General features: G+C 39.1%; 2 protein-coding genes across 4 annotated transcripts in view; one reads left to right on the forward strand and one right to left on the reverse strand.

Annotated features, from left to right (window-relative positions):
* LOC139459797 (band 7 protein AGAP004871-like) overlaps window positions 1-3,331 on the reverse strand; it is a 120,568-nt gene extending 117,237 nt beyond the window's left edge. Inside the window, exon 1 of the mRNA XM_071241467.1 lies at window positions 3,031-3,331. Coding sequence (XP_071097568.1) covers window positions 3,031-3,217 — 187 coding nt within the window. The 5' untranslated portion in view covers window positions 3,218-3,331. The remainder of the gene's footprint in view (window positions 1-3,030) is intronic.
* A 332-nt stretch (window positions 3,332-3,663) lies between these two features.
* LOC139459798 (mechanosensory protein 2-like) overlaps window positions 3,664-16,507 on the forward strand; it is a 96,532-nt gene continuing 83,688 nt past the window's right edge. The window contains exon 1 of one of the 3 annotated variants that reach the window (XM_071241470.1): window positions 3,664-3,986. In XM_071241470.1, the coding sequence (XP_071097571.1) occupies window positions 3,938-3,986 (49 nt within the window). In that variant the 5' untranslated portion in view covers window positions 3,664-3,937. The remainder of the gene's footprint in view (window positions 3,987-16,507) is intronic. The other 2 variants (XM_071241474.1, XM_071241472.1) reach the window with 2 other exon arrangements.

Below are 16,507 nucleotides of genomic sequence, written 5' to 3' on the forward strand. Positions count from 1 at the left end.
AGTTAACTACATTCAGTTTCAACCCTTGCCGAACTAGGCTGGAATTAAGGAGTTACATTTTGGCTGGACTAACGAGTCTATGCATAGTCCAATCAAAATTTCATAACAAAATCGATATCCGGTTCGTAAACTTCCGTGCAGATTGCAGGATTTGCAAGCATGTGTACCAACAACTTAGCGTCAACAGATATTTTCCAAATCTTTTCATGTTTTAATCAAGGTGCTCACGTGATTTGATGCACTTCGCGAAGTAAGACCCGTTTTATTACAATATAGAACTTGATTATCGATCATATCGTCTGCACTGCCATTTGATTTGAAACAAATGCAAGTGATATGTGAGTCGGAATCTGATTGGTCAATAGGAGGGACATAGAAAGGACTTTACTCGTAATAGCCACTGGTGGCGCTACGATCGAACCACGAAATTCCAGCTTAGTTCGGCAAGGGTGGAAACTGGACTTCTGTAGTCAGTTAAGGCCATTGCCCCGGAAGAGTGATGTACAGACAGAATGGATCCATATAAATGACACAGAAAACGTTGCATTGTCCAATCCTTCTTTAAATCGTTCTTCATTATTTCCAAAATGTTTAAAAGTCGCATAAATCTTCCCATATTTTTATCAAGATGAAACTAAGTTAAACCTTCTTTAATCCTGAACTTAACTTGTTATTCCACGATTAAGGATGTTCTATAATATGGATTCTTATGGGTAAGGTATAAATCCAGTATGCATATCTGGAGGTAAAATAGCATGACTAAATCACTAACGGAATCTAACTCTAAATAGCCTTCTCAATGATCCAATAAATAATGTGTAGGTCATAATTCAACGTTGAAAAGTAACATATCTTTGGGGGACATTTTAGAAGCTGTTGTTACCTGTTGTATAGACTGTATCAATTCTGTCTTCTTTGAAAAGCAACCAAAATGACCCTTAAAACAGAACAGGTGTCAAGGGAACCAATTTGTAGTGTAAGATTAAGTAGTCAATAAGTCATTATTCAACCTTTAAGGTAAGCCCATGTACTCTTTTCTACAGGTAGGATGAGGAAAAACACTTTTCAACAGCCAGGGTCACTCTTCAATTATGAATAATGACTAAGGATCACTTTTCAGTTGGTCTCGAGTTTCAAAGAATATATACACAGCTCAGTACGTGTATTTGATAATGGTGGGAAATTGGTGGAAAGGGGACAGGTGATCCAATCTTAGGGGCGGTTGTTTCTCAAGGGAATACTAGCTATATAGTGACGGGAAGATTGCACCTATCTTCACTTTGCTTGTACCCACACCACCCCTGTATAAAAACAGTCCAAGGTGAGGGAAGCTGGAGCATTGCCAGGAGAGCAGAAGTGAATATATATAATCCCTTTATTTATCATTTCTTCTTTACTGTAGCAGCATCGAAGAACTTCTATCTATATTAATTTAGGGCAACTTCTTTAAGGTAGCTGTGTCAATTTCGTTTGATTAACACTTACAACCTTACATTAACCTGACATACAATAAGTTATAACATACTTGTTAATATATACTAAGTAATCAAAATAATTTCATGAAGAAATCACCGTTTCAGATTGATTTTGTAAATTATATTCTTAGTATGAGCATTTCCTTGCCATTTTAGTCTAGAATGGCTAATTGCGAGGTCAATTTACGCTGTTATATTTATATAAACAAGTGTTCAATTATCCAATTATATTCGGTAACATATTTTTCAAGGGTTCGAACGCTGTTGAAATGTCAATACATACAACAATGCTTAGCCTTTCAAAGACTCTAGGGAACATTAGTGTAAACAATCGTAGTTGACAATCCATTATTCTTGTCATTTAGTGTATTGACTTTATCTTCAGTTAACTTTACTATTTACTATCCATCAATACCAACCAACCAATTATTTATTGTAAGCAAGCTTTCTTTTGTTTGAACATGGGTATTCCAAGCGTAGGTAACAGAGGAATTGACCATCACTCTGAAACTGAAATATTTGTAAACTGGGTAAGTATTCAATGCATAAAACCGAAAGGCGGCTATATGAAGCTACTCTCCGTTGAGACTAATCATTTTGATCGCATGTAATTCTCGTTTTTCAGCCCTTTTCGCTGTCAATGCACGAAGGAGCCATGCATAGCGCCTGGTCTGGTAATTTATTCATTTTCAACAAAGTTATACCAAACAGGGTTTTTTATGGCCGCTTATTGCTTTCAAAGAAATCCCATGTCTCCCCTACTCTCCCCCCACGCCACACCCTTACATTTGTGAAAAAGACACAGTCTTGAAGATAGGCGACTCCATGGTACATGCTGCATTCAGGAAAATGCGAAGTCATTAGTCGGTATTGTGGAACAAGGCACAACTGGCAAAGTTTGAACAAAATCCACCCGTTCAGTCACCCGGTGTAAGTCATATGGAGTTGAATTAGGGTATTAAGTAAAGTTCATTACGAATTTGGTGTGACAGTGTCGCCTATTGGTGTCTGAGTAAATTGTTAACTGTATTCCATATTTGGGCTTAGGAGTGCATATAATTAACATGCAATTCTTAAATCAATGATTATACCTGGTTAAATGACCCGCCAATAAAGCATTGAAAGTACACGAGAAATGAGAAGCTTGAGAGTCTTCAAAATATGTGTATGCTGCAATGATGAAATAAGTTGCTTGACAATTGTATAGAAATACGTAATAATATCGTGAAACAGGTGCGTTCATGATCTGTTAAAAAAAGAATACAAAATAATTGATCCTCAAAATGATTGATTAATATAAGTAAACTGTCATATGGGATTCACAAGAGATTAACCGAAACAAGCCCCTATTCAACCCCCTTTCTGACATCTGTCCACTATCGTGATAAATTATCGGATCTAATATGAGCACATAGCCCCCTCCCCCCCTAAGGTCAGATAATTCCGCGGCCATCCCCAGTTCCCCTGTCACTCGCACCCAGCTCTGCTTCCAAGGTAGCGACCATGCTTACAACTGTAGTTAAGGCAGCTCGTAAATGATTATACAGTCTCTTACCTCCAATAACAAAGTCATCGCTCTTTGCAGTCTTTGGTCTGGAACTCATTTCAATAGCATGGACCTGTGCCGACGATGACATAAGTTTAGCTGTATCACTCTCGATGACGGTATTCTTGTTCGGCGGGGATGTTGTGTCGCTCACGTCGCTAATGTCCTCGAGTTCAGGACTAACGCGGTTCGACATGAATGAAGTTTACTAAATGTGTGATGTACACACACCGGTCGATACAAAGCCAAGATGGTCTGCAGCCATACACTCCTATCTAGAATGGATTCGACCATTAATGTCAACCCAATAATCAGGAATCACCGGGCTGCTTCTGCAAATAACCTGAGTGAATCGCTGTGCACAGTCGTTGTCAGCGTCGTATTTACTTTGCATATTGTGCCTTGTTAAACTAAACATTGTGATTGCGAAACATCGCCATATATCTGTCATTGCACTCAGATAATCAAAACAGTATATCAAATATTTGTAGTTGTTTATTTACACTTACTTCTCGGCCAATATGAGGTCATGTGACGTCATGTGGAAATATCCCATGCTAACTATATCTCAGGGTCACGTGCTTGTTATCGCTTCGTGACGTCAAAACGGGGGTCGTATCAACAGTTTTTGGTGCGTTTGTCTTGTTGATCAAACACAATTATCTCCAATTTGCGTCCATGTTTTGACTGCTATTGCTATTCCTGGCCCTGCGTTTGTAAGCTGGACCGCGTGTCAGTAATCTTATGTCAGTGAGTCGCTAAGTTATCGAAATCGACACGGGTCTCTCCCAGACTATTGAGCAACAACTCGGGGGCTCACACACTCGTGACACAGTCGACTGTTCCATAAATTGTAAGCGACTCGTTTGAGAGCGGACATAGTATCTCTACAGTCTGTACAACCAAGAAGAAAATAATGGCTTCAAATAAAGGAGATGGAGGCTTTCAACGCGTCGGCCCAGAAGGTAAGTCTACTGACGAAACAGTCTCAAATCTGTAGCATAGTTTGATAGGCTGGGTTAGCAATGGATGCGTTTTCAACCTGTAGCCAGCAGATCAACATAGCACAAGTTGGGCGTGACAAGCGAACGCACCAGGTGAACAGAAACGAAGTGTTAGTGTTATTTAGGGTATACACCCCTGGCTGATGATAATTAACAAAGCAAAAACATCTTGAGATGTAGTGCATGTTGTCAATGTTGTTGTAGAGGAGTGAATCCCGAAAGGCTTGAAATGACACACAGTACAAGCAACTAGTATTAATAGTAACACCAGAACTGGGTGACACGGGTGTCGCCATATTTCAGCCGTGCCATCAGTACCCGTGTGGTTATGGCATTTATCATCACCATAGAACTATGTAGTCAGTAATGAAGACGGGAAAGTAAACATGACTTGCATATTGTGTCAATAACCCGCATAGGTTGTGTTTGAAGTATCTCAACAGGGCAGATGCAGTTAATGATGATGAAACACGCCTTTTCAATCACTGAAACCAGTTTCTTTTCCAGGATACCGTTGTGTGTTCTCATTGTTCAGGTTGAAGGGAGCTCTTATATTTTGATCAATCAGTACAGTTAATGGTTAAAGTCAGTGAAGCATGAATAAATATGGCATAGGTCTAAACAAGTTTAATTATTTATGTACATCATCCTTCTTTAACAAGTGTCACTGTGGAATCATAGTCTGTACAATACGATTCTAGTTGGCCAGAAAACTACTTGTACCTGTCCCTTCACTGACCTCACTGCTGGACGGTAACCTTAAACATGCGAATATTAGCACTTCCCCAAAGTTTTGTTTTGGTGGTTTCTCCCTCTCAAGTGGAAAATTCCAGGGTGTTTTATGATAGGTGTGTAAATATTCAGGGGAATGGCAGGAAAATCCCTGCCAATTAAATCTTTTTGTTAGGTAACGTGATGAGTCAAGTAAGTTTCTGTAAGTTGAAACTTAGTCTGTGTGAATTCTTATTCCTTATTAGGTTCTTCTTCTCAAATTATGATTGTAATGTAAGAGTACACACATAACTATTTTGTGATATGCCTCTGTGGCTTGACTTAGCACTCATCAATATTCCAGCTACCGTATTCGATGTAATAAGCGCCCAGGGTGCTCTCAAAATTAGAAATAGGGGGCTCTTATTAGAATAATATTTTGGTGAAAAAAACAGAGTTGAAAGATAAATTTTGTGGTTTATGCTGACAGCCTGAAGTGTTTATGTACGACAGATATAGTTTGCCAGAATTCAATTGCCCATAATAAAGGGTGCATATATCACACAATTGCGTATTATATGCGAATAAATAAATCTTGTGTACATTGATCAATCGGAAGGGATGCTAATTGGGATTGTTCACTAGTCAATATATTAGCAAATAGCACCATATGCACCCGCCACTATGTGGGATGGGTGATGTAGAATTGGGCTTCATCAGCCTGACATCAATAATGTTTTTCAAAACTGTGATTGATACCAGGAGGATGCAAAGATGATTAAGGTATATGACATGGATCTAGATGAAAACATTGCCACCAAGGACAAGTTTTCTCAGAAACCTCTATAGATGACATTTCAAACACATCATTAAGTGAAGACAATGTTATCAAGTTTGAAAACTTCCATAGAGAATTCATATTTTACAGGGTTGTGTCCCCTGTTTGATCTTTTGTCTTTGATGCACATTACTGCCAATAGGGACAAGTTTTCTTGAAAGCACCCCATTTCTAATCCATCATTATGTGATGACTAGGTTGTCAAGTTGTCAAGTTACCAAAAGACGTTAAAAGATGGTACTTGTTGTTAACCTGTCTGGCGCTCGGCATGAAGGGGCTAAAACAAGGACTGGTCGGCTCGGAGTCAGTATACTGTGTCTGAGTGAGGTATTCATGTTAAACTGCGGCATGGTATCTCAGTGAGCTAGCAATATAAATCGGCATCAGTCCGGACTAGTACAAGCAGCCACACAAACACACACACGTACATGCTCGCGCTATGTAAGTGCAATAATCTTGGACGCGACGTTAAACCCCATTTCACCTCACCTCATTACCCTCTTGGTAACATCGCTGCTGTCAGTGTGGAAGTGGCCATTACAAGAATTTCAAATTTTTCATTTTTGTGTTTGTCTTTGGGAATGCCTTCATATTGAATTTTTAAAAATGTTTACAAGTGACAAGATTTCGAAAATGAATTTACCTTTTTGTTTGTTTAATCAGATTGATTCGAGATTGCAGACTAATGGAAAATCACCCAACTTTCCTCTTATATCCTTACTAGATCTACCAATTACAGGATAGTTAAAATGAAATAGAAATTCAAATTAACAAACAAAGAAAATAATTTAGCTGGGGTAAGAGTATTCGGCGTCACCGCAGTCATCATTTGTTTGCAAACATAAGGGTCAACTGGTTGCGAGCTCAACCCCAAGCATTGTTGTGGCATTGATAATATGGAGAGCTCAAACCCTAGGGACTCTCGATGTGAGGAGCTTGATAATTTGTATATACATATGGTGCACATTACTGCCAATAGGGACATGTTTCCTTAAAAAACACACATTTTGAATGCATCAAGTGATGAAAGGGATGGCGGGGTAGTCTAGTGGTTATAGCGGTTGCCCGTCACACCGAAGGCCCGGGTTCAATTCCCCATATCAGTACAATGTGTGAAGCCCATTTCTGGTGTTCCAGTTGTGATATTGCTGGAATATTGATAAAAACTGCGTAAAACCATACTCAATCAATCATTCAATCATTCATTCAATCATTCAATCATTCAATCAAGTGATGAAAATGTTTCAAGTTTGAACACCACCTTCAAGAATTGGTATTTTACAGAAGCATTTCCCTCAGAAGCTACTACAGATGACATATTGAATACATGCTAACGTTAAGTGATGACTGTTATCAAGTTTGAAAACCACCATTGAGAATTGCTATTGTATAGTGTCAAGGCCCTTGTTTCATTTGTATATATAAATATTTATTTTCCCTTTCCCAAACGATCAATACTTCTTTGTGAAACATTGTGAACACATTATTTACATATTGAACTGGTGCATATTGAATGCAAGTTAGGAATTTTTAATATGTGTTGTGTTTCCAAGGAAACTAGAGACTTCTATTCAGATGACATATAGTTCGTTTCCAGAGCACAGTGGGTTCAATGTGTGGAGTCCATTGTAACGTCCAATGCCATGATGTTGCAAAAAGCGGCATAAAACCATACTCTCTGATTTCCACAGAATAACCCATAAACCTTTCAGTATTTCTTTGGGTGACTTTGTATACAAAAGTGTCTTTTCCTTATTTTCTGTGATTCCAAGACAGCAGTTTCATGTGAGTGTAGGGTTTGTTTCCTGTGTCAAATTGGTTAAACCTTTGAATATTTCTCAATAAATTTACTCAAATTTCGGCAATTTAGGACTGGTGTCTATAATCACATAAGTTAAAAATACTGTATTCGACGTAATAAGCGCCCCGCTGTAATAAGCGCCCATAGCGATATTTGCTATATATTGGCTAGTGAACAATCCCAATTAGCACACCTTGCGATTGATTAATGTACACAAGACTTATTTATTCGCGTATATTACGCACTCGTGTGTTATATGCACCTTTAATTATGGGCAATTAAATTCTTGAAACATATATCCGTCGTACATAATCATTTCAGGCTGTCAGCATAAACCACGAAATTTATCTTTCACCAAAATAATATTCTAATAAGAGCCCCCTATTTCTAATTTTGAGAGCGCCCTGGGCGCTTATTACGTCGAATATAGTATGTGTTTTCCATTGTAAACAAGGTAAGTAGCAGATATGGATGACTTTGTATTTTTGTTCTTGAATGAGATATACACCTGATTATTATAGGATACTCTATAAGTTCCAAAACAAAAACAATTACTAGGAAAAGCAGGTTTTCATGAGTTGTTCATATTGATGTGTTAAGTGGAGTTCTCCCATGATTAACTTAGCCTTTCGTCTATTACCTGATGATATCTCTATGATCGTATATATGATGGGCTATTATTAATTAAGAAGTGGGCTGGGTGCACTGTTTGCCCAGAGGCACTGAGGTAGTGCAGAGTTGCATACCTTTGCTCTTTCAGGATCCAGACAGGTTTACCCCCTAGTATGGCCCATGGTCTATCAGCACCATACCAATGATCGAAGTCTCAAGGTGTACCAAAGTTGAATGCATCTGTAATCTACATTCAGTCTGTGACTTTGGCCTCTAGTCTGAAGCCCCAAACTAGTAAAATTTTGCTATTAATTGTCCATTCCAACACTAAGATCTGGGGCAAGTTCAGGGTATTGAACTGAAATGTGTCTGGCACAGGCTGTACAATATTTTGGGCTTTCCTACTAAGTTGACAGGCTGTTATTAAACTGGAATGATATTCCACGCTGTGTCCACCCCAACTCATTCGCTATGATTATTGGTAGAAATATCTTGCTTTGCATTAAAATTTACTTTCGGCCCTAGTTGCTTCAAGTAAGACCAGGTGAAAGGTTATATCTGTTTTATCTAATCAGGCTAGGGCAAAGGTGTCTCTAGAATGTGTCTTGGTCATTATGAGATAAAGGTCCTGAGCAACCAACGCATGAGGGGGTACGAGTGGACTAGTCATCGACTAGTAATTCGCTGCGCAGAGTTGCATCCCTTAGGCATAAGGGGGTTATGAGTGGACTAGTCATCGACTAGTAATTCGCTGCGCAGAGTTGCATCCCTTAGGCAAGAGGGGGTACAAGTGGGCTAGTCATCAACTAGTAATTCGCTGCGCAGAGTTGCATCCCTTAGGCATGAGGGGGTTACAAGTGGACTAGCCATCGACTGGTAATTCGCTGCACAGAGTTGCATCCCTAAGGCATGAGGGGGTTACGTTTTGTGTACATTGAGTGGATAAATACTGTAGTAAATGAGTGAGTGAGTGAGTTTGGTTTTACGCCGCTTTTAGCAATATTCCAGCAATATTCCAGCAATATCACAGCGGGGGACACCAGAAATGGGCTTCAAACATTGTGATTATGTCAGGAATCAAAACCCGGGCCATCGGCGTGACCAAGGAACACTGTAACCACTAGGCTACCCGACCGCCCCTGAAGTGAATGAAGACTTGAGAAACACCTGCACTAAAGGCTGATGTTCTCAGTACGCGTTTCATCTCTGAATAGTTAATGAAACAAAAGCATTCTTATCTCCAGTAGGATCATTTTCTACCTTGCCTGTACACAACTATCTTATTTGGATATTTGATGTCTGTTGGAAAACAGCATCTGGAACAGTTTAACTAAAATCAGCGAAAATGAATCGATGGTTTTTTTAAGCACGTTGAGTGACATTATTTTTATTTTTTGTGTGTATTATTGAATCACCATCACAGTATGAGGCATGTGACATCATTTGGCCATCATGGTGAAAAATGAAAAAAATCAAAGTCTGGCAGATTAAAATCTCGTGATTATTTTACCATGGCATGTTCATGCTTATTTGCAGTTTGTCTGCTCGATATTTTCTGCTCTAATTAACTTGTTGTGAGGCCAGTCATGGCTCCTGTGTTTGTTTTGTAAAGTCATAACAAACTGATTATATATATTTTTAATGGCCCCTCATTGTTCCTAAAAAATGCCCTCAGCTTATTTGTTAAATGGTGTCATAGATAATAATTATTAAGTTTGTAAAAAACATTAATGAAGATGAATTTAGACTTTCAGATTGCAAGAAGAATTTGTTATGTGAAAAGAAGATGAAATGTTGCCCAGTTCCATACTTAAATAAATAACCATTTGATATCTAGGGGTGTGCAATATAACTGGTATTCCAGTATGTTGCAATATGGCCGTCAGCAATACACTATCACATGACAATCCTTGCATACTGATATTTTCCAATACAGTCACACAAGAATTAATGTATAGTTATAAAAATTATATCTATCATGCTGAGTTATTTGGATGGAGTTCCTATTTGAACCACGTAAACAGTGCACCCTTCAGGCTGTTTACGTAAACATACCATATTGATGACAAAATAGGTAGTCTTGTTTATCAATACTACCCATTTCACATTCTGAAGTCTGGATTATTGAATATAGAAGCACCACTGGAACTACATTATATAATTTGGACCCTGATATTGTAATATGCACTGCAGTACAGCTCTCCATATAATTTTTTAATTTGACGTTTACACGATATACGGCTCGGTCACATGACCGCGAAATTGACGTTCATAAGTGTATGAACGACACAATTTGACGTTCATACGTTTTTCACGAGACCGTGTTCTTGAAATGACGTAAACACTGACGGACTTCTTCCACATTCCTGGGGAAACCCCTGGGCATTACCTAGCACAAAAACATACATAAGCATTATTTCTGATCATTTAGAACCTTTAATCTTGGTCTCAGCTATTCAGTATACATTGAAAAACGTAAGAGAGCTTGACTGCATGATTGTTTACGAATTTCCTTGCTACGGCCCATCCTAATGAACAAACGAAAAAATGCACATCCAAACTATCATCAGTATCGACTCGATCTGTGTCTAGGCTGACAGTGACCGTCTCCAGCAATCTACGAATTTACCTTGGTGTCTGTTTGACGCATCTTTAATCACCTTTTAATAATCAGTTAGTTGATCAGTGATGACTAACACATGTAACCGCCACAGGTTCATTAACAACTTCGGAAATCCTCCCGTCACGTTTATCGTGTCGGCCATTTTGACGTCTTGTACTTGATGTAAATGTATTACGACGCGCTGTCATTGTGACTGACTTACTGAGGTAGTTCATTACAGACCTTTCTCATCTAATGGGGATATTATATGAACACATGTGATGTGTTGCGTTAGATGTTTCTGAAGAGCAAGTTCTGCATCCATTCGCTCATGTCACCTCTCTTTTTGGGGAACTATTTTATTCCGCGATATAGCTGGTTGCTGTTTGGCTGTCAGTGTAAACATGAAGTCACACGTACTAAATAAAATTGTGTTTAGATCTTGGCCTACATCCTTTGAGGTAAGAAATTGTGATAAAAAATTATAAGAATTGACTTTCACTTTGTGTGAGTTCATTGGAGTATGAACCTTCATAGAGTGAGGGCCAAACATTATATGAACGTCGTCGCAAGCTCTGACGTTCATACAGTTTGGCCCTCACTCTATGAAGGTTCATAATCCAATGAACTCACACAAAGTGAAGGTCAATTCTTAAATGGTTTATGTGCCAATATGCCAACCCTATTGATATCCATGCTGTTACCTCTCCTGTATCGGGCACTTTCCCCCCTTTCTTTTTCATTTTCACGATTTTTTATTTTCCATTTCTGTATATACCATGTAAATTAATCATGTATATAAGCAGTTCAAGTTATAATGCAAGGCAAGGTTCTGGATAGGGGTTCTGCCCAGATAGCAGAACGTCTGTGTTTCAACCCAAGGGTGCATCATTCCGAAAGAATTTGAAAAAAGGATACTTGTTGTGGCCCTGCCTGGCGCTTGGCATTAAGGGCATAAGACCAGGACTGGTTGGTATACTTGATCGCCTTGAATGTTAGAACTCATTTCAACTCCTGGGCCCTGTTCCACAAAGCGATCGTAGCTCTAAGGTGATCGTAACTTCAATGGTATTACTTTAATGTAGACTTACGACAGTTGTAGCACTACAATCACTTTGTGGAACTAGCAGCTGGGCTACTAGGGGCACTCATAATAAGCCCCTCGGTCCCATACCACAAAACGATCTTACCGCTATGATTGCAGTAAATCTATGTCAATGTATGGGAGTTACAATCATCTTAGTGCTACAGTCGCTTAGTGGAATGGGACCTTGGTTCTTAATTCTTGTCAATATGTCAGGGATAACTGGGGATTGGATGTTCTGAATGGCCAAAGTATATGATACTTTAATTGTTGACCGCCAAGGTGTCCCCTTTGAGGACATGCGTTAGAATAGGTCCCCAGCACTAAATTTCTTGTCCTAAGAGAAGACTAAATTGGATCAGGTTGTCACATTCTGTTACTTGATTGATTGCATGTCATCGTTCCCAGACAACAGGGGACATTGGTGCTCATCATATTAACAACAGACTGAATTATTTACAGGTTGCTGTGGTGCAACTGGACTATTCACTGTTCCAGTTTACTGCTAATTACCAGTTTTTTACCTATAAAATTAGGCCTGGACTAGTAATTCATGTGACTACTAGTCCCAGTGTGCCAGCAAATAAAGTATTTTCTTGTTTGGAAGAGAATTTATGGATGTCAACTTGTTTATTATGAGGAACACAACGTCTCAGGGTATATGCTTACTCCTTCATCAGGTCTAGTGGTAGAGCGTCCGCCCGGGGGGGCAGAAGGTCCGGGCTTCGATGGTACTTGTTGTTACCCTGTCTGGCGCTCGGCATTTAGGGGCTATCACAAGGACTGGTCGGCTCGGAGTCAGTATACTGTGTCTGAGTGGGGAATTCATGTTCAACTGCAGCATGGTATCTCAGTGAGCTAGCACTATAAATCGGCATCAGACCGTACAAGTACAAGCAGCCACATAAACACACACACACGTGCATGCACGTCGCTATATAAGTGCAATAACCTTGGACGCGACGTTAAACCCCATTTCGACTCACCTCATCTTCATCAGGTGAGTAAGCATATACTCCGAAACGTTGTGTTCCTCATAATAAGCAAGTTGACATCCATAAATTCTCTTCCTCATATGTATCACTTCTAAATGCCTTTCAAAGACTTATTTTCTTGTTGAACAAAACATTAGCTATATTCAAATAAGTACATTTTTAGAACGAACTCAGGTAGTCTGTTACCATCAGGGTTTCCCATTGTCTATTTGTAGTGCAAGGAAATAACATTTTGCTTTGCTTTGAGGTTAAATATATATTTGTAGCAATTTAGACTTGAACTATTCACAAAAAAAAGGAAAAAATTGAGACTGACCCCTGTGTGAATGATGTGAAAATCGTTACTTCAGAGATGACGTCATTGCAATTGAACATGATGTTGAAAGAGTGAGGTGAGGTGAAATTGGGTTTAACGTCGCGTCCAAGATTATTGCACTTATATAGCGACGTGCATGCACGTGTATGTGTGTGTGTGGCTGCTTGTACTAGTCCGGACTGATGCCGATTTATAGTGCTAGCTCACTGAGATACCATGCCGCAGTTTTAACATTAATACCCCACTCAGACACAGTATACTGACTCCGAGCCGACCAGTCCTTGTTTTAGCCCCTTAATGCCGAGCGCCAGACAGGGTAACAACAAGTACAATCTTTTAACGTCTTTTTGTATGACGCGTCCCGGGATCAAACCCTGGACCTTCCGCTCTCCGGGCGGACGCTCTACCACAAGACCACGGAGGCAGTCTGATGTTGAAAGAATTAAAACCATGTAATTTTCATGTGGTTTTTTTTTGTGTTTTTTTTATTTGTTGAAAGGTGGGTTTTACCAAAAATTGGGAGGGGACTAATAATTTGTAGAGTTTCAAAAGCCAGTTAGAACACTGCTACTGCTGACTGGGGTAACATCACAATTAAGCAAATGCATTACCTTTGTTCTTTGTAAATTGCAATATATTGACCTGTATGATGTTGGGATGTTTCCATTAATTCTTCTTATCACACACAATCACAATAGAATGATAACTGAATAAACACATTATAAGAGTGGTTGGCTTCATATCTAGCTAATGTAACTAGTTCTCCACATTTTAGATGCAAATGTGATGACAGCCATTGCACAGCTGTGTTCCGTGTCAGAGGTAGCTAAATTCAATGCCACAAACATCTGCCCTGCTGCAAGCTCTGCTGCAGATCATCAGCTTCACTAGACATTTTATGAGCAATCATATTTACATTTTGCCATGATAAACATTTTTGAATATATGTGTAAAAGTTTGGTATGTTGCAGTGGTTATTTTTTAAATCGATTGTGAACAGGAAGGTGGATTGTAAGGTACCTATCTTTAATCTCATACAGAGTAACAAGTATAGAAAGAAATCCATTAAATTTAGCAGCATGGAAAGATGTATTTGCTGCTCAGTGATAGTAACCATGGTAACAAGCCACAGTGGCAGATCAAGAGGGAATGCCCCTCCCCTTCTTCTTACGCCTTACCAACTGCGCCATAGGCCAACTCAATTCGGGACTGGACCCTTGAAGATACAAGATAGAATAGGTCTTCAGTAACCAAAGCTTGCTGTAAAAGGCGACTATGCTTGTCGTAAGAGGCGACCTACGGGATAGGATGGTCAGGCTCGCTGACTTTGTTGAAGCATGTCATTGTGTCCCAATTGCATGGATCAATGCTCATGTCAATCGCTGGATTGTCAGGTCCAGACTCGATTATTTACAGACCTCCGTCATATAGCTGGAATATTGCTAAGTGTGGCGTTAAACAACAAACAAACAAAATCCTAGATCCTGGAGCCAGTAATTTGTCTGTAACTTTAAGATAATCAAGCCCCAGCATTTATATGATTACATTAACGGTTCAAAGTGTTCAAACTCCCAACACAATATGAAAATTATTTCTTAAATAATATCTCGACTGAACACAATGATTCTTTTCAGGGGTATTAATCACATGAACCACAAATGGGACATTTAATATAATGATTGTATATAACATACCAGTAGTTATGGCTGTTGTTTGTTAAAAATGTGGAAATGAAACTAGTCATTTGATCAATTTATTGTCAAGTGGAAACGTGGACTTGGACAAAGATTTACTGCCAGCCATGTTTATGATGCACAGTACCCATTGCTATTGGTGACAGGCCACTTCATTTATTGTCTTTATGCTGTAGCAGGGATGGAATACAGATAAAATAAAGCGATACCCCCAACCCCCAAATGTTTGAAGTTCTACTAGGCTTAGGATTCCTTTAAGATTAACCAAACTGATCAGGGCTAGTGCAGATTTCCATACCTGAATAGTAAGCTGGCAGAGGATAGTAGTATATCATGATTGTGTGACCGTAAACTGCACCTGCATTTTACAAGAGGCTACTAAATTGGAACAGATGGTCAACTCAGTTTAAAATGTTTGATTGCATGTCATCTTACCACGACACTGTGAGACATTGCTCATAATATCAACCACTAGTTTGACTCTACTATGTGATGTGGCTGCCAAAACTGCTGATAGCTGCGTTAAAAACAATCATCCACTCACACACTTTCATGAGTAATTGGTGTTGACTTTCCTGAATGTTCCACCTCTGAACCGTCTTTAAAGATTTAACCAACACCAGAGTGTATACATAATCCCAAGCTTTCGGCCTTGACCCGGCCTTCATCTGAGTGAGGCATACTCTTATGGTTTAGCACAACATTACATTACTCGTTTAGCACTACATTACATCACGTAGTAAGTAGAATTTGATCTTTGTATCAGACCCATGAAGATCCGGGGTAGAATAGGTCTTCAGCAACCCATGCTTGCTGTAAAAGGTGACTATGCTTGTCGTAAGAGGTGACTAAAGGGATCGGGTGGTCAGGCTCACTGATTTGCTTGATGAATGTCATCATATCCCAATTGCTTGGGTCGATGCTGCTGATCTCAATCTCTAGATTGTCTGGTCCAGGCTTGTTACTACATTACATAACTTGTTTTGCACGATGTTATGTTACTCATTTAGCACTACATTTCATAACCTGTTTAGCACACCTTTACATAACCCGTTTAGCACTACATTACATTACCCATTCAGCACTACATTACATTACTTGTTTAGCACTACATTACATTACTCGTTTAGCACTACATTACATTACTCGTTTAGCACTTTGTTACATTACCCATTTAGCACTACATTGCATTATTCATTTAGCATTACATTACATTATTCGTTTAGCACTACATTACATTTTTCATTTAGCACTACATTGCATTACCCGTTCAGCACTACATTACATTATTCGTTTAGCACTACATTACATTATTCATTTAGCACTACATTGCATTACCCGTTCAGCACTACATTACATTATTCGTTTAGCACTACATTACATTACTTGTTTAGCACTGCATTACATTACCTGTTTAGCACTACATTACATTACTCGTTTAGCACTACATTACATTACTCATTTAGCACTACATTACATTACTCGTTTAGCACTACGTTACATTACTCGAGAGATGTAGTGCTAAACCAAAAGAGTATGCCTGATGAAGCCAGGCTTAGACTGAAAGCTTGAGAGTATGAAGAAGTTTGTGAATGTGTGCTGTATGAGATGTAGACAAAACTGCAACGTGGCCTCATGGTTAGTTGTATGTATTTATAAGGGAGATAATTATATGTGAATAATTAACATGCAACTCAGAGATATGGCAAATCATGCCCGGCGTCATGCTTCAACTACTGGCATGGCTGCCATGCTCCCATGCATAAATAATCTGTCGCTTTTAGCTGGGACAAGGCATATTTTTGTATGACATATGACCTGATTGTTTC

This window comes from Haliotis cracherodii, unplaced genomic scaffold, assembly GCF_022045235.1.
Source record: "Haliotis cracherodii isolate W230 unplaced genomic scaffold, xgHalCrac1.p SCAF_13, whole genome shotgun sequence".
Classification (NCBI taxonomy): domain Eukaryota; kingdom Metazoa; phylum Mollusca; class Gastropoda; order Lepetellida; family Haliotidae; genus Haliotis; species Haliotis cracherodii.